The sequence below is a fragment of the Cygnus atratus genome, chromosome 12, assembly GCF_013377495.2.
Source record: "Cygnus atratus isolate AKBS03 ecotype Queensland, Australia chromosome 12, CAtr_DNAZoo_HiC_assembly, whole genome shotgun sequence".
Taxonomy (NCBI): domain Eukaryota; kingdom Metazoa; phylum Chordata; class Aves; order Anseriformes; family Anatidae; genus Cygnus; species Cygnus atratus.
The window spans coordinates 1,188,764-1,209,799 of record NC_066373.1 but is presented as its reverse complement, the minus strand read 5'-3'; the positions used below and the strand labels follow the sequence as shown (position 1 = coordinate 1,209,799).

Here is a 21,036-nt window from a genome sequence, read left to right as displayed (position 1 = left end):
CATTTCTTGGACATGCACTGGCCCTTGTCGGCAGTGTGGTGGGTGGCCAAAGCCCCCTCTGACATCCCTGGATCCATCACTCACATCCCTCTCCTTCAGTGCAGATAAAGCTCAGGATCGCTGGGGCTCGAGTGTTTTGGGGAGCCCATGTGTTTCCTCGTCCCCCTCAGCTCCAGACAGGTCACGGTGCCGTTTGGGGTTCCCTGGGGAGACCTGGGAGGCTGGCGGTAGGCACTCCTTGTCCTGGAGCTGAGGAGCTCCTGGATCAGCTCCCAGCCTCCCCGTGCCCAAATCCTGTAGTGGCCATCGGCTGGTGCTCAGCGCCTCTCCTTCATCGAGGAGAGGCCCCCACCGCCTCTCTCCCTCTGCTTCAGAAGGAAAGGGTTTCTCTGGCGCTCTCCAAAATACCTCGCACTCCCAGACCTGAAATCACCGCCATGCTGGCAGCCTGCCACGCTCAGGGAACGGGACGGCCCCGTGTCCAGCTTTTGTGTGGAGCTGCTCAAGCATGGGCCGATGCAGGGTGGATGATCTATAAACGCAGATTAATGATGTGCCATTGTCTTTCTGTGATACATGAGGGAATTATATTTGATATAGTACTTGCAGGCAGATTTCTATTTTTCTGTATACCAGATTATATTATTTCCTTTTGTGTCATATGTGTAATTATTGTGCAGTTAAGAGAAGGCGCTTTCTGAAATCAAACAGCTTTACTTAAATTCTGAATTGTGTTTAGCTGTTGTCACGTTTTGTATTTTTAAAATGGGAGAAGGGTCTGATGCAGGCTGGGAGACCAGCAATTGTCTAGTTTTAATTGATTGTATGTTTTTTATATAAAACTGAAATAATACGTTGTTTTAATAAAACTAGAAGACCATTTCTTTGGGCGTAGCTCTGCCAGCTGCACTGCCTGTGTCTGTGCTGAGAGGCAGGTCTGCCCTGCTGTGACTTCTTGTTATGGCTACAGCTGCTGCTGCCTCCAAAGTGCAGAAAGCGAGTGCTTTGTGAAGCCCCTGCTCTTTATAACAATCTTACTTGGGAAGGGAGGGATCCATAACAGAGCACGTGTTTTCTCAGCACAGGGGCTGATAAGAGGTATGGCTGGCAGCTAATAGCACGGCAAGGTTTTACCTTACTGCCTGGTCTGTTTGGACTGGGGCCCTGGGGAAAGGAGGAGCAGCAGGCTGAGTGAAAACTGGGCTTGCACTAAAGTGCCTTATCATGGTGGCTGCACCCTGTGTTCCTAGCGTAACGCTCTGACCCACGCGGGCCCAGCAGCGGAGGCGAGGCTGTTATCGCTAATGTTTGCCTAACCCTGTAATTACTCTGTTTTCCCTAGAGAAGCCCTGCCCTTTAAAGGAAGCACAAAGCAGAGGAATAACATGCCCCACAGTGCCTGCATGCTTTTAAACATGCAGCAACCTAAGAGGCAGGTACAGGAGTTGCAACCACCCTGGTTTCAGTCCTGGAGAGGCGAGGTGCTGATGTGTGTGCTTTGTAACATACACGTAACGTGTTTACTACAAGGCAGCACCTGGCTGCAAAGCTGGGAGCAGGGCTAGCTCCGTCCTGCACGCCTCTCCCACACAGGGATTACAACACGGCTCTGTGTTTGTCTTCTTTCACATAAAATAAAATGATAAATAAAAAGATAAAATGAGTGGTTTCTCTCCAGAAGCTGCCGGCTGCAGCCGGAGCCTGTGCTCCGCGTGTGGACGAGGCTGAGCCCCAGCCACCCCGGGGCTGTCCCCAGCCGGCTGCATGGATGTGGCGGCACAGGGGCGTCAGGTTTCCTCAACCACCTGCCCCGCCGCGGCGCCCGGTGCTCCCGGCACCTCACGGCAGCCACACCGAGCCCCGGCTGCGCCCCACCGGGCCCGGCCCGCCATGGCGCCGCGACTTGCCCAGGATGGCGGCGGGCGGGTCCGCCCTCCCTCCACGATCCCCCCAAGATGGCGGCGCCCCTCCCCTTCTCCCGACCTCCCCAAGATGGCGGCGGAGAGCCGCGGGCCCCTCCCCTCCCCGTCACGGCGGCCCCAAGATGGCGGGCGGCAGGGAGCCGGACCTGGGGCAGGTGGTGGAGGCGCTGGAGCTGCTGCTGCGGCAGCCCGCGGGGCCCGGTGAGCGGGGCGGCGCGGCCGGGACCGGCCCGGAGGGCGCCCTGCGGCTGGAGACGGTGCTCAGCAACGCGGCGGCGCTGGACGAGCGGCTGCGAGGGGAGCCGGGCTGGGCGGCGCTGCGCGGCCTCCGCTCCGCCGTGCTGGCCCGGGCACCGGCGCTAGCGGCCGGGGCGGAGGGCGAAGGCGAACCGGGCTGGGCCGCCGCCTGCGCGGTGCTGGCGCTGCTGCTGTGCCTCAAGGAGCGGCTGCTGGCGCTGGCCGCCCTCCCCGCCGCCCCCGCGGCCGTGCCCGGTGCCCCGCCGCCGCCCGCCGCCGACACGCTGAGCGCCGCGCAGGGCCGGGCGGTGCGGCGGGCGCTGCGGGCCGCCGTGGGGCTGGGGCTGGCGCCCTACCTGCCGCCGGGCGTGGGGCAGCGCCCCGGGCCACCCCTGCCTCCGCCGCTGCCCCCGGGGGCGACCCGCGGGGCCCGGCTCCGTGCCGCCACCGGCGCCCTGGTGGAGCTGTGCCGGCACCCTGCGCTGGGCGGCCCGCTGCTCGCGCACCACCTCGGCATCCTCCTCGCCGGGCTCTGCCTGCTGGGACACGGCCCCGCTGCCGACAACGAGGTCGGTGGGCCCGAGCCTCCCGCTCCCCCACGCGTGTCCTGACGCTTTGGTGCTGCTTCGCGGGGTGGCCGGTGCAGGGGATGCCCTGAGAGCCCCCGTTCAGCACAGCCTCCCTCTCCGGTGGCTGCTGCTGAGCCACGTCAGTCTGAGTGTAAAAGAAGAGGTTAAAGCACCACTTCAAGTACAGCCTGGGAGGGAGAGCTCGAGGGGCACCAGCACCACACCGCCAGCAGCACCATGCCACAGGGAGCTGGGTGCCAGCATCTGTGCAGGTGCAGCACCCACGGCCGGGCTGCCCTCACCACCTCAGGGCTTGTTTTTCCAGGGCCTTTCAGAATCGGAGCGAGCGCAGAGCCGGGAGGCCCTGCAGCACATCCTGGACCGTGTCTACCAGCCCCTGGCAGTGCGGGAGCTGCTCATCCTGCAGGGTGGCCCCAAGCAGGTACTGGCTGCAGCGGAACCATCATAGGGCAGCCGCGGATCCTGCATCCCAGCAGGAATATGATGGCCCAGCAAAGCACCTTCTGTACCCTGGGCTGCCTGTTTGCATGTCATGGAGGGTCACCACTCAGCCTGCAGGGTGACGTGCTGCTGCCTCAGCACCGGCTGCTGTTTGTGGTCTTTTCAAAGGCTGCCTCATGGTGGTGGGGAGAAGGAAATGGGAAATACGTGCTGTCTGCAGAGGCAGCTGCTGGATCGCAGCCGGGGCAGCCCGGGGCTGCTGGCTCGGGTGCAGCTCTGTGCCATGCTCTAGCCTCTGGCTGGGACCGAAGGCAATTCCTGGGCAGGCAGAAGCTGCCATCCTGTGTGCAAGTGCTGCAGAGGCAGTGTGTGAGGAGCTCACGGGGGTGAGCACCCTCAGTACATGCTGTGGCTCACCCAAAAGCTAGGGTCTCTCAGTCAGATGAGCTGAGCTGATGTCCTGCTGCAGCACGGCATTGCCAGCCTTGCTCCACGTGTCCTAGCAAGCATGCACATTCAAACTGCTCAATTTGCAGCCTCTGAACAGCGTTGCTGTTTGTACCTCTCCCTGTGCAGTTCTCTGCTTGAGCCCATGGGCTCCTGGTGCTGCTGCCCCAGCACAGCACAGTGTCCAGTGTAGCAGGAGTCACCACTGCTGTCCCCTTACATGCATTAAGCCTGACTTGTCCCCTGAGCCCCCCCTTGCCCCATTTTGGTAATGAGACAGTCAGAGCTGCTGCCTGACCCTGGGAGACTTTAATTAAAGGAGGGAAGCTCTGCATGAGAGGATGTTCCCGGGAAGGTTAGTCTCTCATTAAACCCTAATTTGCTTTGTGCCACTGGATGAAGTGATTTAAAACGTTTCTGTGTCCTCTGCTCCTATCTGGTCTTGAGTCCTCCAGGGCAGGGCGCAGGCCTGTTAGCGAGGGTTTGCCCGGAGCGTGCACTGGGGAGAATACCCTACTTAGGCTGCTCCTTTGTTTCCTTTCAGAGTCGTCCCTCTCCTGGGGAAGAAACAAAGCCAGCGCTTGTACGGGCTCCAGCATGGCTGCGGCGCCTTTGTGGCCAGCTGCTCTCAGAAAGGCTGATGAGACCCAGCGGGGTTCAGGCTGTGGTTCGGGGCATCATGGAGGGAACCGGCGGTGAGTAGGGTGCTTGGGCGCTGCTGGTGGTTTCCAGGGTTGCAGATTAAAAGAGACTGTGATGATGTGTCTGAGACGTTTCATGCCGTGGGAAGCCCAGAAAAGATAGCACCAGTAGAGCACTGAAATGGGGAACGCTTTTGTTAGGCTAAACCGACTTCTGTAACACTCACGCAGGTTTTGCTTCTGAGTATGGCAAGGCTGCTGAACTGTTGAAACGTGAATGCCTTTGCAAATGCCTTTAGCTTGGGGTATGCCATCCATATTTAGGGATGAGAGCAGGGGGTAACTCCAGCCAACTTTTAGTATTACGGCCCCTTGTGCTGGTTGGGTTTTGGTGCAGCAGTGCTCAGTGTTAGGCCGTTGGCAGCTGCAGTGGAGTGGGAGCAGTCTTATGCTGGGCCTTGGCAGCCAGGTCCCCTGCTCTGTTTCCTGCCAGTTAGGTTAAGCATTAAGCATTGCTCTTTAAAAGCTGAATCCCACAGCACCAAAGTCTCTTCCGGCCAGTGCAACCTGAAGACACCATCCAAGCATAGCTTCCCTCCCTTTCTGGCTTGCACACCTATTTATAGACATTGTTTTCCAGTGTCAAAGGCCTTGGATAATATTTTTCCCTTTCCCTCAGGTGTTTTCTGAAAGATGATTGGTTTAAGGAGATTAATAAATGCTAAAAATCCATTTCTTTTTGCCAGAAACAATGAGTTCAGCCAAAAATGGCCCTGCTGTTTTCTGTCAGGCTGAGCTGATCTCCTCTTTCTGTGCATGGAGCAGGTGGCACTGATGCTGAAGCAGCAGCTGTGGACTGGAGAAAATGTGATGCGGTTGCAAAGATCCTGGCTTCCTGCCCTCAGCAGTGCCTTTCCCTCGAGGACTACTACAGACGTGTGTGCCCTCAGGTGGGTGCTTCCCTCCGTCCTCCCTGTGGCATGCTGGCTCTGCCTGCAAATGCAAAAGTGGGAGCACTCTCAGGTTCCCAGCTTGGCAAGTGTCTACTGTCGATACCACTTGCACGTTGCCTTGCTCTTGAGGCAGGCTGCCCCAGTGTGGAGATGTTTTCCTGCGGCTCTGTCAGTGGGACGTGCCTCCACCACGCTCTTGAATTTTCTATATTTTATTGAAATGCTGAGCAATGCTCCCTGGTCACATGAGGTCACTCGCTTTAAGGAGCTTTGTGCTGGGGGGCTCTGGCTTCCAGCCTTCAGCTGCGGGCATGGTGCAGGCTCACAGTGCCCAGAAACACCTCCTGCCTTACCACATGCATGAGATGGAGAGCTGCTCCTCCGCGTGGGGTGTTGTGCCCAGTGTCCAGTAAAGCAGCACCACAGAGGCTCCTCCGCTTTTGGCTGCAAGGAGTCATTTGCTAAGCTTTGTTCTGATATCATGGACTTTTCCTTCCAGATTCTGGGCTTACTGCACGTCCAGGACAGGCTGACAGCACGCCAGTTCCAGAGAGTGGCCACCACAACACTGCTCACCATGGCGAAAGAGCACCCTCAGCTGGCAGAGAAATACCTGCTCCAGCCTCTGCTGGCACCGCTTCTCCGCTGCTCAGATGCAGCAGGTAACGGCTGGTGAGGCACCGTGTCGAGCCCTGGAGTGAGGAAGGGTCTGATTCCTCTTTCCAGTGGTCTTTGTCTTTCCATCAGAATTTTCCCATGTTGGTGACTTGGCTGCTGAGGGTGCCAGCCCAAAGCTGCTGGTTGTGGATATGTCTGTGTGACGATGTGCACCATGTTTACTAGCAGTAAGGGAAATTAGCGTTAGAGTCAAGTAGTGGGGCTTCTGCTGTCCCCTCTGGGTACCTCTCCCAGTCTGACAGTCTTGTGCTGGGCTCCTGGATGGGAGCCATCAGTTCTCCACACTGACCAAGCAGCTCCCCAGGGAACAATCCCTCAGAAACTTGTGGTCTGCTTTGATTTGCTTGTAACCTTGCAGAGGTTACACCACTTCAGTGGTGTTTTCCACAGCTAACAAGGGCTCAGTGGTTCCCATGCTGCCCTTGTGTAGGGAAAGCCAGAGGACTCTCCATGGGCTTTTTGGTGCTGGGCGTGAAGGGTTGCCATTTTGCTGAAGCCTCCTTGGCATGTGGAGGTGCTGATATTTCTCCTCTTTGTTTTCAGAGATAGCAGCGGAAGATTTGTCAGCAGGGACAGTGCTGGTGACGGAGGCAGAGCTCAGCAGCTGCGTGGAAGATGTGTTCAAGGTAGAGTGTCTGTTGTGGTGTGTGAGGAGGTGAGAACACTGCTCTGGGAAAGAGCTGGTTTGAGACTTCCTCAGCAGTTCAGTGTGTGTGTGTTTTACACCACAGGTAGAAGCGGTGTCTCAGGCAATCATGGTGCTGAAGCAAGGCCTAGAATTGCACTGAGTAACCTTGAAAGAAGTACTGCACAGGAGGGAGTGCAGCTCCTTCATGGATACCAGAGGCACTGCCTTAACCCTTTCAAGCATTCTCACCTGAAAATGTTCTACAGAGTGGCAGTGAGCTCTTGCTGGTTGTTTTTCCCCATGCCTTGCTGGTGTGTCGATGAAAGTAAGGAGAGAGTCGGAACAGTGGGCTGGAGGCCAGGATTCCCCATGGTGCTGTCACATTCTCTTCCTCCTTGAGCTGCAGCAAGAATTTCTGAGCATTGCTAGCTTTCACTGCTTCCTGCAGGATCAGGACCCGGGCTGTGGTTGTAGATCAGGTAACATTAGAACAGGCAGAGGTGGCACACAGGAGGTGCTGGTGGCCTGGCAGACATCGCTTTGGGTGATCGGTCCCTGTCAAAAATGGCATTTCTCTCCTGTCAGCCTCCGTCAGAGGCATGCATCTGGTCAGGGGGAAGCAACAACCACGGGGAGTTCTGTAAGTGCTGAGTCTTCAGAGGATGCCCGAGTTCTCCTCCCAGGCTGTCGCTGGTTCACTCTGCTCTTAGTGCCTCTGTGCCTCAGTTTCCTTGCTGTGAAACATGGATCATACGGCTAATGTTACCTGTGGGAGGGAGAGCCTGCTGCCCTCTGCTGCTGCTCAGAAGTACCTTCATGCCTCCCGAGGTCTGCAGAGGGCAGCCTGAGCCCGAGTCTGAAGGAAAGCAGCTGGAGCTGGGAGTTTTCATACAGCTCCTGCAGTACATGGCTGAAGGAATTACGGTGCATCCAGTCCCCTTGGACGAGCTAAAATGATGAGGTTAAGTAAAGAAAAACGAGTAGCCTGTTTTGCGGGGACCTCTCTGAGCTTAACCTTGTGACACGTGGTTTTCCGTGTGCGTGATGTTAATTTTAAAACCTGTGGGTGGGTAATCCCTCAGCAGCTGGTGCTGGGTGTCCGGCAGTTGCTGATCTGCCCCCAGGAGCTGCTCACGGGACAGGACACAGCCTGGAGGCGCTGGTCAGACCTCAGCACTGTGAGGCAGGAGGGGCTGCAGGAGCTCAGCACCTTTCCCGCCTGGCATTCCCAGTTGGGTTCTGGGGCATGGAGAGGGCTCAGCAAAATGGACAGAAACCCAGTTCTGCTTGGAGAAAGGCTGCAGCCTGGCTGTATGAATAACCCACCTTCTGTGTTAGAGGACATGTCCTGTGGGCAGGACAGTGCAGGTTTAGAGTCTGGAGATCCTTCCAGCAAGGATTTTTGTCCTAGTGATGTTGGTAGGGAAACTTTCCACCTCCGTGGAGTCAGTCTGTTCCCCACTGGAAAATGCCCCTGTTCTTGTAGAAGGACTCCTCCTTTGCAGCGGGGTGCTTAGCAGTGCAGGTCTTGGCTCTGGCACTGGAGAGAGAGGTGGGGTCTGTGCTTGTGCTCCCTGTGAGGGAACAGGGTTGTTGTGTGGGGCCCCTCGTCTGAAACCTTTCCTCATGCCTCATTTTTCCACTGTTCCCACCAGTATCACCAGTACCATGCTGCAGGCTTCACTCCTGCCTGATAGCAGCTGAGCCGTCTGTTGCATCCCGGCCAAGAAGGACATCTCAAGCCCAGGAATTCAACTTCAAGAAGCTGGTGACTGGCTTCCTGGCATGCCCCTAGGCAGCCTAAGCTCTTAAATGCTGTGATTGTTGTAGTATTTTGCGTACTAATGATCTGTTGCAACTAGCTGGCAGGCAGAGACCAGTCTGGAGGGCTGCTCTGTGGCTGCTGTTCACAATGAGAATACTGCTGGAGTTTGGGGTGGGTCCCTCCCTAATGGCACAGTGCTCCAGGCCTGACAGCAGCCAGATTAGCGATGGAGACTCCAGCCTGCCATTTGTGGGGTTTTCTTGCCTAGCAAGTGTCATTTGATGCTGAGTGCGAAACCATCCTTGGGGCTTCATCAGGGAGGCTTTGTGTACAAAAGGTTCTGGTTAGGAAGAACGGCTCCACAGGGATTAGAGCAAGCAAAACATCGGTTTGCATCAATACAGCAGGCCAAGACACTGTCAAGATCTCCTTCCTAGGGCTCATACCTGGCTGTCACCCTGCCTCTGGCAGGCAAAAGCTCCTTTGCTCTGTCCCGAGGGCACTTGTAGCCCTTGGAGCAGGGACTTGCTTGCCACATGTGCAGATCGGAGGTGTGGGGAGCATCCCAGTTTGAAGGGACAACATCTTCTGGGCAGGTCGTTCACCAGCCTACACAGCTAGAAGTCCCTTGGAGAACTTGTGTGTTTTTTCCCCTTTTCTTTAAGCTAAAAGCTATGGAGGGAGATAGACTCTGGAAAAAAAAAAAAAAAAGGACCTGAACAAAAAAACCCTGAGTCCAGCCAGACAAAGCTTTTTATCAGTTTTAGTTTTTTATCATATTTATCAGTTTTCTAAACCAAACTTTCCCATTATGGATTTCACTGTAAGTGTCTTACCTGGCTTTTAGATTTGGGCAATTTCTTTAAAAGGATTGAAAAGGAAGCCCGATGTCATAAGACTTCTGTGAGCACTTCTGTGCTCCGTGGGCAGTGGCAGGGCTTGATTACAGTGCTCTGGTAACAGCAGCTTGAGTGGGTAGAGGGTGCTGGCTCTGAGGAGGGTATTGCCAGTGCTTTGGGAAGGTGCTGCTTGAGGCAGAGGACAGGAGCATGGTTCTGCAGCCTCCTCAAAGCCTGGTCAGCTCAGCACACATCAGCCCTGCTGCCTTGCTAGGGACTGATCTGCGTATTTAGGATTTGGCTTTGAATGCAATTTCCATAAAGATTTGCTAATTCAGAGATGCCTAATGCATCTCTCTGTATCTTCAGACCTTACCCCTAAGCAGTAGACTTCCCAAGTAGCTAGCTGCAGTGTTCCTGTAGCTTGGAGCCCTGCTGTGGTTAAGCAAATACTGGGAGAAAGGTGGTGCTGAAGGCTGCTTTTAATACAGAACATGGCATAATCGGGGAGATCAGGCTCCAGGCTGAAAGGAGCAGAGGTTGTAAATGCTCTGCCGTCCTCTCTGGTGGCAGCTGTCCTGCGTGCACGTACCTTCTGTCCTCCCTCGGCCTTCCCTCTGCTCCATGCAGGTGTTTGACTTCTCCATGTGCCCTTCTCTCTCTGTAGGTGTACGTGGTTGGAAATGACAGCTCCAGCCTGCTGCTGGGATCCCTGCAGTCAGTCCTGGGAGTGGTTTTCTGCCTCTATTCCTTCGCCAAGCAGAATGTGTCATACTTACGGTAAGGAAGGACTGTGCACAGCTTCTTCTGGGGTTTTGTTTCTCTGTGCTGCCTGGCTCCAAAGCACATGCTCCACACGGACACGTAGAGAAGTCAAGACCAATTTTCGTACCCTGAAGAGCTCATTAAAAGTAGGCAGTAACCACAGGCATAGGCCAGGTACGTGACCTTACTGCCTGACCTGTGTACACGGAAGCAGTTCTCGCCTTGGTTTGTGTCAGGAGGATTAGAAATGGTAAAAAGCAGCAGCTGGAGCTCTGACTCTTTGAAGTAAAAGATCATCTTTTTCCTATCCGGGATCATTTTTCTGGTGTGTGCACGACCTGCCTCCCAGCAGCCGTTTCTTGCACTGTGCCCAGCTCCCCCACGACTGACACAATGGTGAGCATTACGTGCATCAGTCATGGTGGCAGCGACAGTGGTGACCAGGTGTGACTGTCCTCTGCCCATCTCCTCCCGGGCTTTCCCTGCGCTGCCCTGAGTTTGGGCCAGCCTAGTACATACGCTCCTGGTGGGTTTATACTAATGCCTGGGTGTTACTGGCACGTGGGTACTGGAGGTTTCCCCTAAAAGGTCTGTGCTATTATTAACGACTTGGTGAATCACTTCAAGGAGTAGCGAGTGCTGGGGCACGTTCTTAGAACACGCCAAGTTAACACTGCTGCTGAGTGAGCACAGTCACTGCTAGCTTCTCTCTTGACATAGGAATTTGGCAGGGGTAACAAAAACCACAGCTGCCTGGAAGTGTTCAGGTTCCCAGACCCCTGGCACAGCACCGCTGCTCGATCTCATTAACCTGCATTGTTCCTTGGCAAGGGTTTCCATGCCACCTTACAGTGCTCCCCGTCTCCTTCATCTTTCTTGGCACGGCTGGCAGCTCTGTGCTTTGTCAGATCGGCACGAAGCGTCAGGCACTGTGTACTGTGGCTGCGTGCAAGTGGCTGTCCTTGCACAAACACGCTGTTCACGCAGAGCGCTCCCTTCCTCGCTGGGCTGCAATCTTGAAGGACCCAGCTCCTTCCATCTGTGAACGCTAGAAGGAGAAGGCTGTTCTGCTCAGCTCCTGACCTGACACAAATGCCTTCAGCTAGCTGGAGCTCTCAGCCCAGAGCATCCCATGGCGTGTCCGTGGTCACTGCAGAGCATCCGTGCCTTTCCCCTCTCCCTGGGCCGTGCTGTCACACTGCGGCACTGCGCAGAGGGCTCCAGCGGGCAGAGCAAGGTCACTGTTGATGTCTCTCTCTCTCTCTCTCCTGCCAGCTCCCCGTGCGAGGAGGTCCTGCTGTGGTTCCTGGAGAAGTCAGAGAGGGAGACGTCACTGTCCGTGCTGGAGAGCTGTGCGGGGCTGGAGGGCAGCGTGCGCCGCCTCCACCCGCGGTGCTGCTTCCGCGTGGGCAGCGAGGGAGGCGCCGTGGTTGTGGTGGAGGAGCCCATCAGGTGAGAGCTGCTGGAGCACTGCGGGGTCAGCCCCCAGACATCGCTCAGTGCCTGGGGCCCTTCGTGGTTAGCTGGAGATGCTGCCCCTGCCTGTCGTGTCCCCCAGGCAGCTGGGTGGCTGAGTTGTGTGCGCTGAGCTGGGACAGCGGTGCCTCCACGCTGCCTCTGGGCTCCCCATCTGTAGTGCAGAGCAATGGCTTTCAGCCCTGAAAACCAGCACGCTGTGAGCATTAGCGTGCATGCCCTGCGTGTCTTCCCGTGTCCCAGGAGTGGCCTCTGGGGTGTCTGGGGACAGGACATGCACCACCAGTCCCAGTGCTCCCCGAAGTGCAACTTCCACCCCCATCCAGGGTCTGTCTCTTGGCCGACTGCGACTGCATGGAGTGGGTGGAATCCCTTGGGCACAGGTGGCACCGTTGCAGCAAGGACTTGGTGGTGCCAAAGTACCTGAGCCAGGCACTGAACCCCCCTCCTGCTCTTGCAGATGGCCTCTGCAAGTAGAGGCAGTGCGTGGCCCTGTGGGAAATAAACTACAGCCATTAGACTCCAGCCGTGCAACCTAGCACTGTTCAGCAGCGAGGCATTTGGTTTAAAGAGAGGCAGCTACGTTATTTGGCACGTTACGAGCACAGGCCAGCACTGTCCAGCAGGCAGAGAGCTCGGCTCCTGCCCAGCAGTGTTCTCTGCACGGGTGCGTCGGGAGCTGCGGGCACTCATTTCCTTCCCAGTGTAACAAAACCCTGTACAAATACCCTCATTCTGGTTTCATTTCAATCTATTCCTGACCTGAATTAGAAGAAGGTCTGCCCTGGGGTTTGCACTGGTTAATCTGAATGTAATTTAAAATTATTCCTTAATGGCCATGCCTCTGCCTCTGTCTGCCCTGCTTTTATGGTTATGACTGCTGCATGAATTAGCTAGTGCTAGGATAGGATGGGTGGACTGAACGTGTGTTTTGTGCTGATGGTTTCTGTTAGTTATTTCTTAAATGAATGCAGGTTAATTAATAAGCTGAGTGCTTGATCATGTAGACCAAATTAACTGAGCAATAGCTTGGCTCAGCTGCCTCCAGGCTCCCGCAGTTCTGGCTGTGCTGTGCAGGCTGGTGCTGGGAGCCAGGAGTCCTGCATCCCTGCAGAACCCTGAAACCCTGAGCTCTGCCTGGGGAGAGGGTGCCAAGGGTGATGGGACCCTCTGGGTGCCCCTTGGGGTGGTGTCTGCAGGACTTGTTCTCTCCACCTCCTGTGACTGATGACATGACAGACTCAGCTTGCACTGTTGCTGGCTTTCACAAGAACTGAAATCTTAATTGCAGTGTCCAAGCAAACCACATCTTGAACTAGAAAACCCTTCAGAAGTGCCCCTAGTTCCTGCAGACTGCCGTGTTCCTCTTTTCCTGCACCAAGACGCTGCACAGTGCATGCTGAATATTTCCCCTTGCAGGGGGGGCAGCAGGAGCTGCAGAGCTGCTGGGTGCCGCCGGTCCAGGAGCCAGGGGCTCGGGGCAGTGCTGGGGACGAGGGTTTTTAGCAGGAGGCAGCAGCAGGATTTCACCTTGCTGCAGGGCTGTTCAGAGCCAGCCCCGGAGAGGCTCTGGGTGTGTTTGTGGTGGTGACACGGTGACTTATTTCAGTGATGAAGATGAGGCCCTTTACCAGAAGGTTTCCTTGGAGCAGTGCTACGTGGAGAGCTTAGTGGAGCTGCTGTCTCACTGCCAGAAGAGTGGCCTGGCTGGAGACTTCTTCATCCGCTGCCTGAAGGTGAGGTCTCTGGAGCACACCGTGGGGATGGTTTCCTTGGGGCAGGCTGTGCGGCAGCTGGCAAAGGGAACAGAGCTGCAGTTGTGTTACTGGGAGCAGCGGGCACGGCACGGTGGAGCACACCGCTGCGTGCTGGGCAGGCGGAGGGGAGGTGCGGGCGGTGTGGATGTGCTGCACACAGGACTGTCGGCCCATGGGGAAGGAAGTGGCTCCTGCAGCATTAATAGCATGGTGGCTGTGGTGACCCTGGAACTGGTTTGCTGTGCCCAACCGGTGCCTCCCTGTGCTTCCTTTCCGGCAGGCGCTGACGCACGTGGCTGCAGAAGACGAGGCAGAGGTGAGCCCCAGTGCCGCAGCTGGAGGGAGTCTCCTGGAACTGGAGCAGCACCACGCCAGGCAGAGGAGGAAGCTTCTGGTCCTGCAGCTGGTGGCCACGCTGTGTGAGAGTGTCTCGGACACCGTGTTCACAGACATTGCTCAGGTGGGTCACGGCAAAGCCCATGGGGAGCAGCAGCTGGGGTGCATGGCACAATGCTCTGTGCCACTGGGCTCCAGGTACACGATTACTAAGAAACAGCTGGAGAAAGCCAGAACATCCTCAGGAAAAGCAGCTTGTTAAGTCAGTTGTGAGTGTCTGAAAAAGGCACCGTCCTGTGCAATATCAACAGGGCTGGCATGACTGTGTTCATGCACTTATAGATGTCTTCATGAATGTGCATCTGCAAAATTTATTAAACACTGTAATTTCAAGGGCTTGTTGAACCTGGTACCAAGCAGGATTGTTAAAATGTGCTGCCTCTGTGCCCCCTGAGCACACGCTGCAGCAGCACTGAAGGGAATTCCTGTCCTGCACCTGGCCGTCTTTGTTGCACACTGAGGGCAGTGCTGTGTTCACCAGCTGCTTTGCATGTTTAACTTCCCCATCCTCTTCTTTTTAACTCAGTGACCTGGTTATGCTGGTTACCTGTGACTTGCTGAAGCAAAGCAGGTTGCTTCTTGCACAGGTTTTCTTATTTTTCTCTTTGGGACAGTGGCATCTCTTGTCCTGTGCTCTGCAGTGGCAGCGCAGTGACACCAATTGTCACCAGCGGGTCTGGCTCTGCTGCCCAGGTCAAAAAGTCAGGAGTGGGAAATGGGGAAGGATTTTGCTGAATTTTTGGGTCTAGCATGTCTGGTGTAAAAAGAAACACAAAGGAAAAAAAAAGGCAGACAAAAAAGCCATTATACTTCAGCCTACAAGTAAACACCAGGGGTCATATTTCAAGGAGCGATCCCTCAGGTTTAAACAAGCATCTGCATAGCTGTGTTTTTTAAGCATTTTCTGCAGCACACAGTTCCTCCAGGGGGTTTGTTCTTGCTGCAGCTACTCTGCAGCTTGTATGTGTGTATAACAGGGGTGGAACAAGCAGGAGCTGTCTGTGTGAAGCCTGAGCCAAGGAGCAGCAGCAGCTGTGGGCCTCCTCAGTTGCACAATATATTTTATCTACATTTTCCTGCTCACAGTTGAGTTTTATGAGATTCACCTGATTTCCTTGGTGTTGCAGTACACTCTCCTGCTGAGTGAGACAGAAACATCACTCAGAGTTTTATCTTTCAAGCTTTTTATTCCTTGTAGATATTAGTGTTTAATTTTTGGTATCTACGATCTACTGGTCGTTGTGATGTTTCTGTTTTTGCATCAAGTGCAATTTCAACCCATTCAGTTTGCCTGTCACTGTTTTGTGAGAGGAGCTGCTCTGACGCTTGTTTGTACTCTGCATTCTTGCTGTTTAACATCACTTTTTTTTTCTGATCTTACTCGTCCAGGAAGTACCTGTGCCCTCTCAGCAGCCCCTCGGAGCCAGTCTCCCTGCTCTCTGCTGCAGTCGGGGGGCATTTAATGAAGCTGGCAGCAGTCTGCTCGCTTGCCCTGTGGTGCCTTAAGTGATGGCAGGAGGCTGGAAGCGTGGGGAGCTGGTGCAATAGGACCTTGTTGCCCTGTCGCTTTGTTTTCCAAAAGAGGAGCTATTCCAAAGGGTTCCTCTTATTTTGCAACAAGCATGTTAAGTGGCAATGACTGCTATTCATTCCTTTCCCACCATGAATGAGTGCCCGGCTCCTGCCACACTCAGTGAGCTGGCCCAGAGCAGTGCTCGCCAGTGCAGTGAGCAGACAAAGGAGTGGAGGGAAAGAAGTATTAATTTCAAGCTCCATTAGAAACACAGGAAGCTTGTGGGATCAAAGATCTTGGTGCCAAGTGTCAAGCAGGCCAAAGCCAGCCAAGCGGGATTGTTACTGGCTTGGAAGAAAAATTCTGAGGAAATGACAAACCGTGGTACACGCACACGCAGCGAATGGCCTGTGTCGAGTGTCGGCTGCCCGTGGAGCACGTGGTGTCTGATCCCTGGCTTTGTCTTCTTGCACTCGGGGAGCCCTCTGAGCTGGCAAATTGGGGTAATTGCTGGGAGTCCTGCAGAGCTCGTCAGCAAAGGGGTTTGGCTGTGAAATGCCCCAATGCTCTTGGTGCCTGCGGGTGTCAGGACGTTGTGCTGGCCTGGGGGGCTCGCAGAGGGGTGCAGGCAGGCGTTATTTTGTTAGGATGAAGATTATCTGAGCCGTGGTAATCCCTGCTCAGCTCCATGTCTTGCTGCTGTGCCTGGTGCTGTTGGTGACTTTGGTCCATGACGGCAGTCGGCAGAGCCGATGCTTTCCCAGAGCTGCCTGGTCTTCATCTTCTGCTGCTATTGTCTAATGTAATTTTTCAAGCCCAAACCTTTCCCTAGCACAATCTTGTAGGGACTCTTTGTGTTTCCCCCTGGTTGCCACCACCCCCTTTGCTCCCTCTGAGCCCATTTGCTTCCCAACATCTCCTCATGCTGGCCTGTGCTGTGACCTTGCTTTCCCGACCAGTTTGTCCCAGGGCTGCGGCGGAGGTGCCGGGGGAACACGTGAGCTCCTACAGCCCTGCCGTAGGGGCCGGGCTGTCAGCACCTTCCTGGTTCAGCTCTGCCTGCTGTGGCTTGAGGAGCGGATGTTAGCTTTGGATTTTAGGTATTGTGTTTCACAAACACTGCTTTTCTCCCTCAGATGGGAGGGCTGCACGGGGAGAGAAGGGGAGCTCCAGGCTTGGCCACTGCCCACCCTGCAGCTCAGCTCCCCGGTACCTCTGCTGCTTTGGACAGCAAGGTGCGGGGTTTGCTGCCAGGAACATCAGCCTCTCGTTGCTAATGCCCTGGGGACGGGCAGCAGTTCAGGAGCTCCATCACCTCCACCACCACGTTGTCCTGCACCCTCGGTGCATTTCACAGCTGGGCTTCACCAGGGTCCCAGCTGCCCCCCAGCTCCCCAGGGCTCCCCAGCAGGGCTGGCATTGCCGTGGCCCTGCTGCAGGGACAGTCCTTGCGACGGCCAAGGGATCCACGGCAGCTCTCGGTGGGCTGCTCGGGGCATCTCCTTCCTTCCTTCCTTCCTAACCACTCTCCCATCCACTGGCAGGTGGAGGAGTTCGTGGCTGCCACGCTCCAGCGGGCGTGCGTCAGCCTGGCGCGGGGCCGCGGTGCAGCGGTGGAGGCGCAGACGCTGAGCATGGCCATGGGGCTGGTGGCCGCCGCGCTCGGCGGAGCCGTGCAGGTGAGCGGGCACCGGGCGAGCCTCGGGGCTGGGGGGCTTCATTGTGGGGCTGGGGGAGGCGGTACTGTCCCCGCAGGGGGTCCGGGTGCTCCTGGGGCTGGGTGTGCCGCCCAGCCACAGTGTGTTGGTGTACACTTATTGTATTGTTCCTGGGAGCACAGCCAAGGGTGCCTTCCCCGCGAGGTGCTCGCCAGAGCCCGCTTGACACGAGGGCCGGGCTCTGCGGCGGCACTTTCTGGTCCCAGTTATCTCTTTGGGAAGTGCCGGCCTGCCTGCACACGTGTGCTGCTCTGGTTCCCGCTGGCATTCACAAGCCACTTCCTCCTGTTTGCTTTGTCCCTTTAATCAAGCTCTCTTGACAATGCCATGTGTTCCCAATAACAAAGCAGCCAGACACAGAAGGCTGCGCCCTCCCAGCGAGGAGGAGGAGGAGGCGAGGAGGAGGAGGCGGCGAGGTGGAAACCTCTTTGTGTGCCCCGCAGGCGTGCCCGCAGCTGCTGGGCTGGCTGTGGGATCTGGCGGCTGTCACCGGGCTGGACGGGCTCCACGTCCTGCAGCCCAGAGGTCCTGAAATCTTCGTGTGCCACCAGCTCACGGAGACGGTGCTGCCTCAGGCAGAAGTGCTTCAGTGCAGAAGGCAGCAGAGAAAAGCTCTGCTAGCTCACAGAGTGTTGGCTAATTCATTCGTAATCCAAAATCTGCTTCTGAGAAGGCAATGACGGAGCAGCAGTCTCTTTACATACCACCTCCTGCACCCCATACATTCATACCACCTCCAAAGCGTGCTGAACCTCTCCACGGAGGCTGTGCCATTCTTGAAGGTCCTCTATAACAGCAGCGCTCGCTCAGTTGCACAGTGTCGGCTAAATGCCATTGGAGAGTGACAATGGGTCCTAGTGCTGTGAAATCACTTCTGGTTACATCACTGAGCAGTCAGTTGCTTCATGTCCAAAGGAAAATTCAGCCATTAATGGGAAAAGATAATTTATTGTGTCTTATGTGCCAAATTCCTAGCATTGGGAAGAGAGACATTTAGTTAAAAAAAAAGAGAGAAAGAAAAGTGTGGTATATTCACAAACGAGGAGATAACAAGCAGTGTCCTTCAATTAAAACAGCAGAAACTGCCAGTTCTCATGTAATTAATGACCAGTTCTCATGTAATTAATGACCATATTGTGGCAGTTGATGTGCAGGAAGAGGAGGTGCAAAGCTCCCCCATCAGGTGCCAGCTGGGGCATTGCTGGGGCTTGCCCTCGGCGGTGTCTTTTCACGCGCAGGCCCGGGGCTGAATTGGGTGCTCAGCGTGGGGCTGGAGGGGCTGTGCCCGGGGCTGGGGCTGCTGGGCACGGCTGGGCTCTGTTCCCACCACTGCAGTGCCGCAGTGCCCCAGCACCCCGTGCTCTGCTGGCCCTGCGCAGAAATGCACAGCCTGGGACCTGGAGCACCTTCAGGTCCTGGTCCTGTTCCTGGCAGCCCAGCCCCTGCCGTGGTGGGCCCAGAGCAGCGTTAATGGCCCCCCCCTCCCAGGCGAGCCCCTGCTCCCTCACCTTGTTAATGGAAGCAACTGAACCTGGGCCTGCAGATTGAGTGAAAAAGGCTGCCTGGGGCAGCTGGTGCGGGAAGCAGCAGGAGAGGCTGCAAAGCTGCTTGGTTTTGAATGGCCAAGTGGGTTTTACATAATCATCCAAATGCTCCCCTGAAACCTCTGGGAAAGCGTTGCTTTTCATGCCTTGGCTGCCCAGACTTTGCTCCTGGGACCTAGCAATTAAATCCTAAACCCAGGTTAGGGCAGGAACTGCCCCCGCCGCGGGGTGCAGCTGCCCTGCGAGGTGCTTCCTTCGGGGATCCCGTGGGATCCGGCAGGGCAGCGAGCTCCGTGCCGCTGCCATCCCCACCTGCTGCTGCCACACCTTGGCACTGGGTTTAATATAGGGATTAGCATCAGGGCCATGCACCTCTGTCTTTGTGAGGTGCTTGTGGCTCCAGAGTCGTGGTGTTTGGGGTGCTCGAGGCCAGAGGCTCTGCGCCGGGGCACGAGGAGGTGCCCTTGGGAGTTCCTGCAGCCCTGGCTGCCTGCCCTGGTCTGCTCCTTTCCCACCTGCTCCCCTGACACACTGCCTGTCCTCAACCCAGAAAGCTCCCGTGTTCCTTTGTAGTGCACAAAGCCTTTTATTTCCCAAATGAGGTCTTCCCGTTGTTGGAGCTCTTCACAATGAGCCTATTCAGGGGCGGTGCTGCAATTGATACCTTGGCTGCTAACCTGGCGTTTCACTTGGCAAGCATGTCGAGCCAAGGCAGAGCACCACAGACGGGCCCTTACCTCGTTTTGTGCCCCGAGATGCGATGCTCTGCTGACCTGACTGTGGGGTGCTCGGCAGGAGGGTGCCCTGCAGCAGCTGGTACCACTGGGGCAGCCCTCGGTGTTCCTGCAGTCCTGCTCCTGCCCGCTCTGTGCTCCCCCTGCCCCGCAGGGGCTTGTGGTGTTTTGGCCATCAGTGCCATACAGTTCCCCTGCCTCACAACAGCTCTAATCCCAGAGTATTTCTCCTGCTTCTGGCACGAGGGAGCGGCCCCATGCCAGAGGAGGCCTCTCGCTGCGATCACGCCAGCGCTGCTCCTCTCCTCCCTGCAGCTGAAATCGAGTGACTTCGCCGTCCTGAAGCGCCTGCTGCCCTTGCTGGAGGAGGTGTCCCGCACCCATCCCGACCCCGTCATCCAGGAGCTGGCCGCGGACCTGCGCATCGCCATCTGCACTCACGGCGCCTTCTCTGCCCAGACGGTTGGCACCGCTGCTGAGACCTTGCTGGGGAAAAAGCTTGGGCCGAGCAGGACAGGAGGGGGGAGCCCCGCAGGCCCTCCCGTCACAGCCCCCTGCCAAAGTACCGGGGCTGGTGGGGCACCGACGCAGCGTGGCCGTGGCTGCAGCCGCCCCTCGGCTCCCAAGGAGGGTGAAGAGCAGAGCATGCGTGAAGAGCCCGGTGCCGTGGGTCCTGCTGCAACCCCAAGCACTGAGAGCCCGGCCCCAGCTCAGCTCCAGGAGCTGCTGTTATCAGCCTACGACCCCCAGGTCCCTGTCCGGGCAGCTGCTGTGCGTGCTCTTTCCAGCCTGATATCGCAGAGGGACCCGGAGGCACTGCAGATGCAAGAAAAAATCCTCCAGGTACAGGACCCTGCGCTGTCACCGTCCCTGTGACAACAGTGTGGAGCTGGGGATGAAACCCATGGGGCAGGACGGCTGGCAGTGCCCCTCTCATGTCCTCAGAGGCTGCTGGTAACGAACCCCTCTCTTGATCCTTACAGGTTTTCCTAGAAAACGTGCAGCACGAGGACTCCTTTGTGTACCTTTCTGCCATTCAAGGTGAGCAGCGCCTGACCTGACGGCTGCGTGGTCCCGGGCCCTGCGGGGTGCCGTGCCCCCGAGCCCTGCTGTCAGCAGCGATGTGCCTGCTTGTTAACTGGCCTGCCACGCAGCTCACGGTCTGTGTGGGGGCTCAGGGAGTGCCACCCCCGTACGGTGCATTCCCAATGGCCTTAGAGCGGGGCTGGAGCGTCCCTGGAAGCAGGCAGCTGGAGCTCGGGCAGCTCAGGTTGTGCCTTGAGCCAGTGCCTGGGCTGTGCTCCTCATTTCTCAGAGTGGTGAGCGTTGTCTCCTGGGCCTCATCGAGCTGAAGCTCTCCTTGTGCTTACTCAATGGGTAATTAGTTAATTTACTGCCTGATTTAACTGCTAATGCGCACAGACCGCAAGTGCGCATCCCCAGTGCGGAGGCGAGGGTGCCCTGCACGGGTTCACAGCTTGGGGCGTCCCCCAGCCAGTGACACCCAGGAGCTGGTCACCGTCCCTGCATCGGTCCGTGCCCCAGCCCTGATCTCCTGGGGGCTGCGTGAGCACAGCTGGGCGAGGGCTGTGGTACGAGCCAGCCCCTTAGCCCCGCTCCTGCACAGCCCTGTGCGTGGTCCTATGGGAAAGTGGAGCAAAAACCACCTTCATTTACCCCACTGCAAGGGTAACAACCCAAAGATCTTTAAAGACGTTTTAGCTCACTGGTCGGTTCCCAGCAGTGACTTTGGTGAAACTGGGTGGGTGGGGATTGGGAAGGGGCTCTGCCCCCCCGGGCGGGCTGTTCGCCCCTGCTGCTGGGGCTCCCAGTGCTGCCGCTTGCCCGCTTCCCAGGAAATGTGTGGGACTTCGCCTGCTCCAGCATGTTCAGCTCGTCCCCTTCCCGGTGCGTGTGGCACTGGGCTGGCTGCGGTGATTTGCATGCAGGTGCCTCTGAATCTGGGCATGGCTTGGGCGTCTTGCACAACGG

General features: G+C 56.6%; 1 protein-coding gene across 1 annotated transcript in view; it reads left to right on the top strand.

Moving 5' to 3' along the window:
- The first annotated feature begins 1,912 nt into the window (after window positions 1-1,912).
- Window positions 1,913-21,036, top strand: part of TANGO6 (transport and golgi organization 6 homolog) — a 31,356-nt gene continuing 12,232 nt past the window's right edge. Inside the window, 13 exon segments of the mRNA XM_035566214.2 lie at window positions 1,913-2,728; window positions 3,054-3,170; window positions 4,182-4,332; window positions 5,104-5,228; window positions 5,731-5,893; window positions 6,453-6,535; window positions 9,809-9,921; window positions 11,182-11,358; window positions 12,992-13,118; window positions 13,420-13,599; window positions 16,593-16,727; window positions 19,360-19,887; window positions 20,028-20,085. Of these exon segments, the coding sequence (XP_035422107.1) occupies window positions 1,913-2,728; window positions 3,054-3,170; window positions 4,182-4,332; window positions 5,104-5,228; window positions 5,731-5,893; window positions 6,453-6,535; window positions 9,809-9,921; window positions 11,182-11,358; window positions 12,992-13,118; window positions 13,420-13,599; window positions 16,593-16,727; window positions 19,360-19,887; window positions 20,028-20,085 (2,773 nt within the window).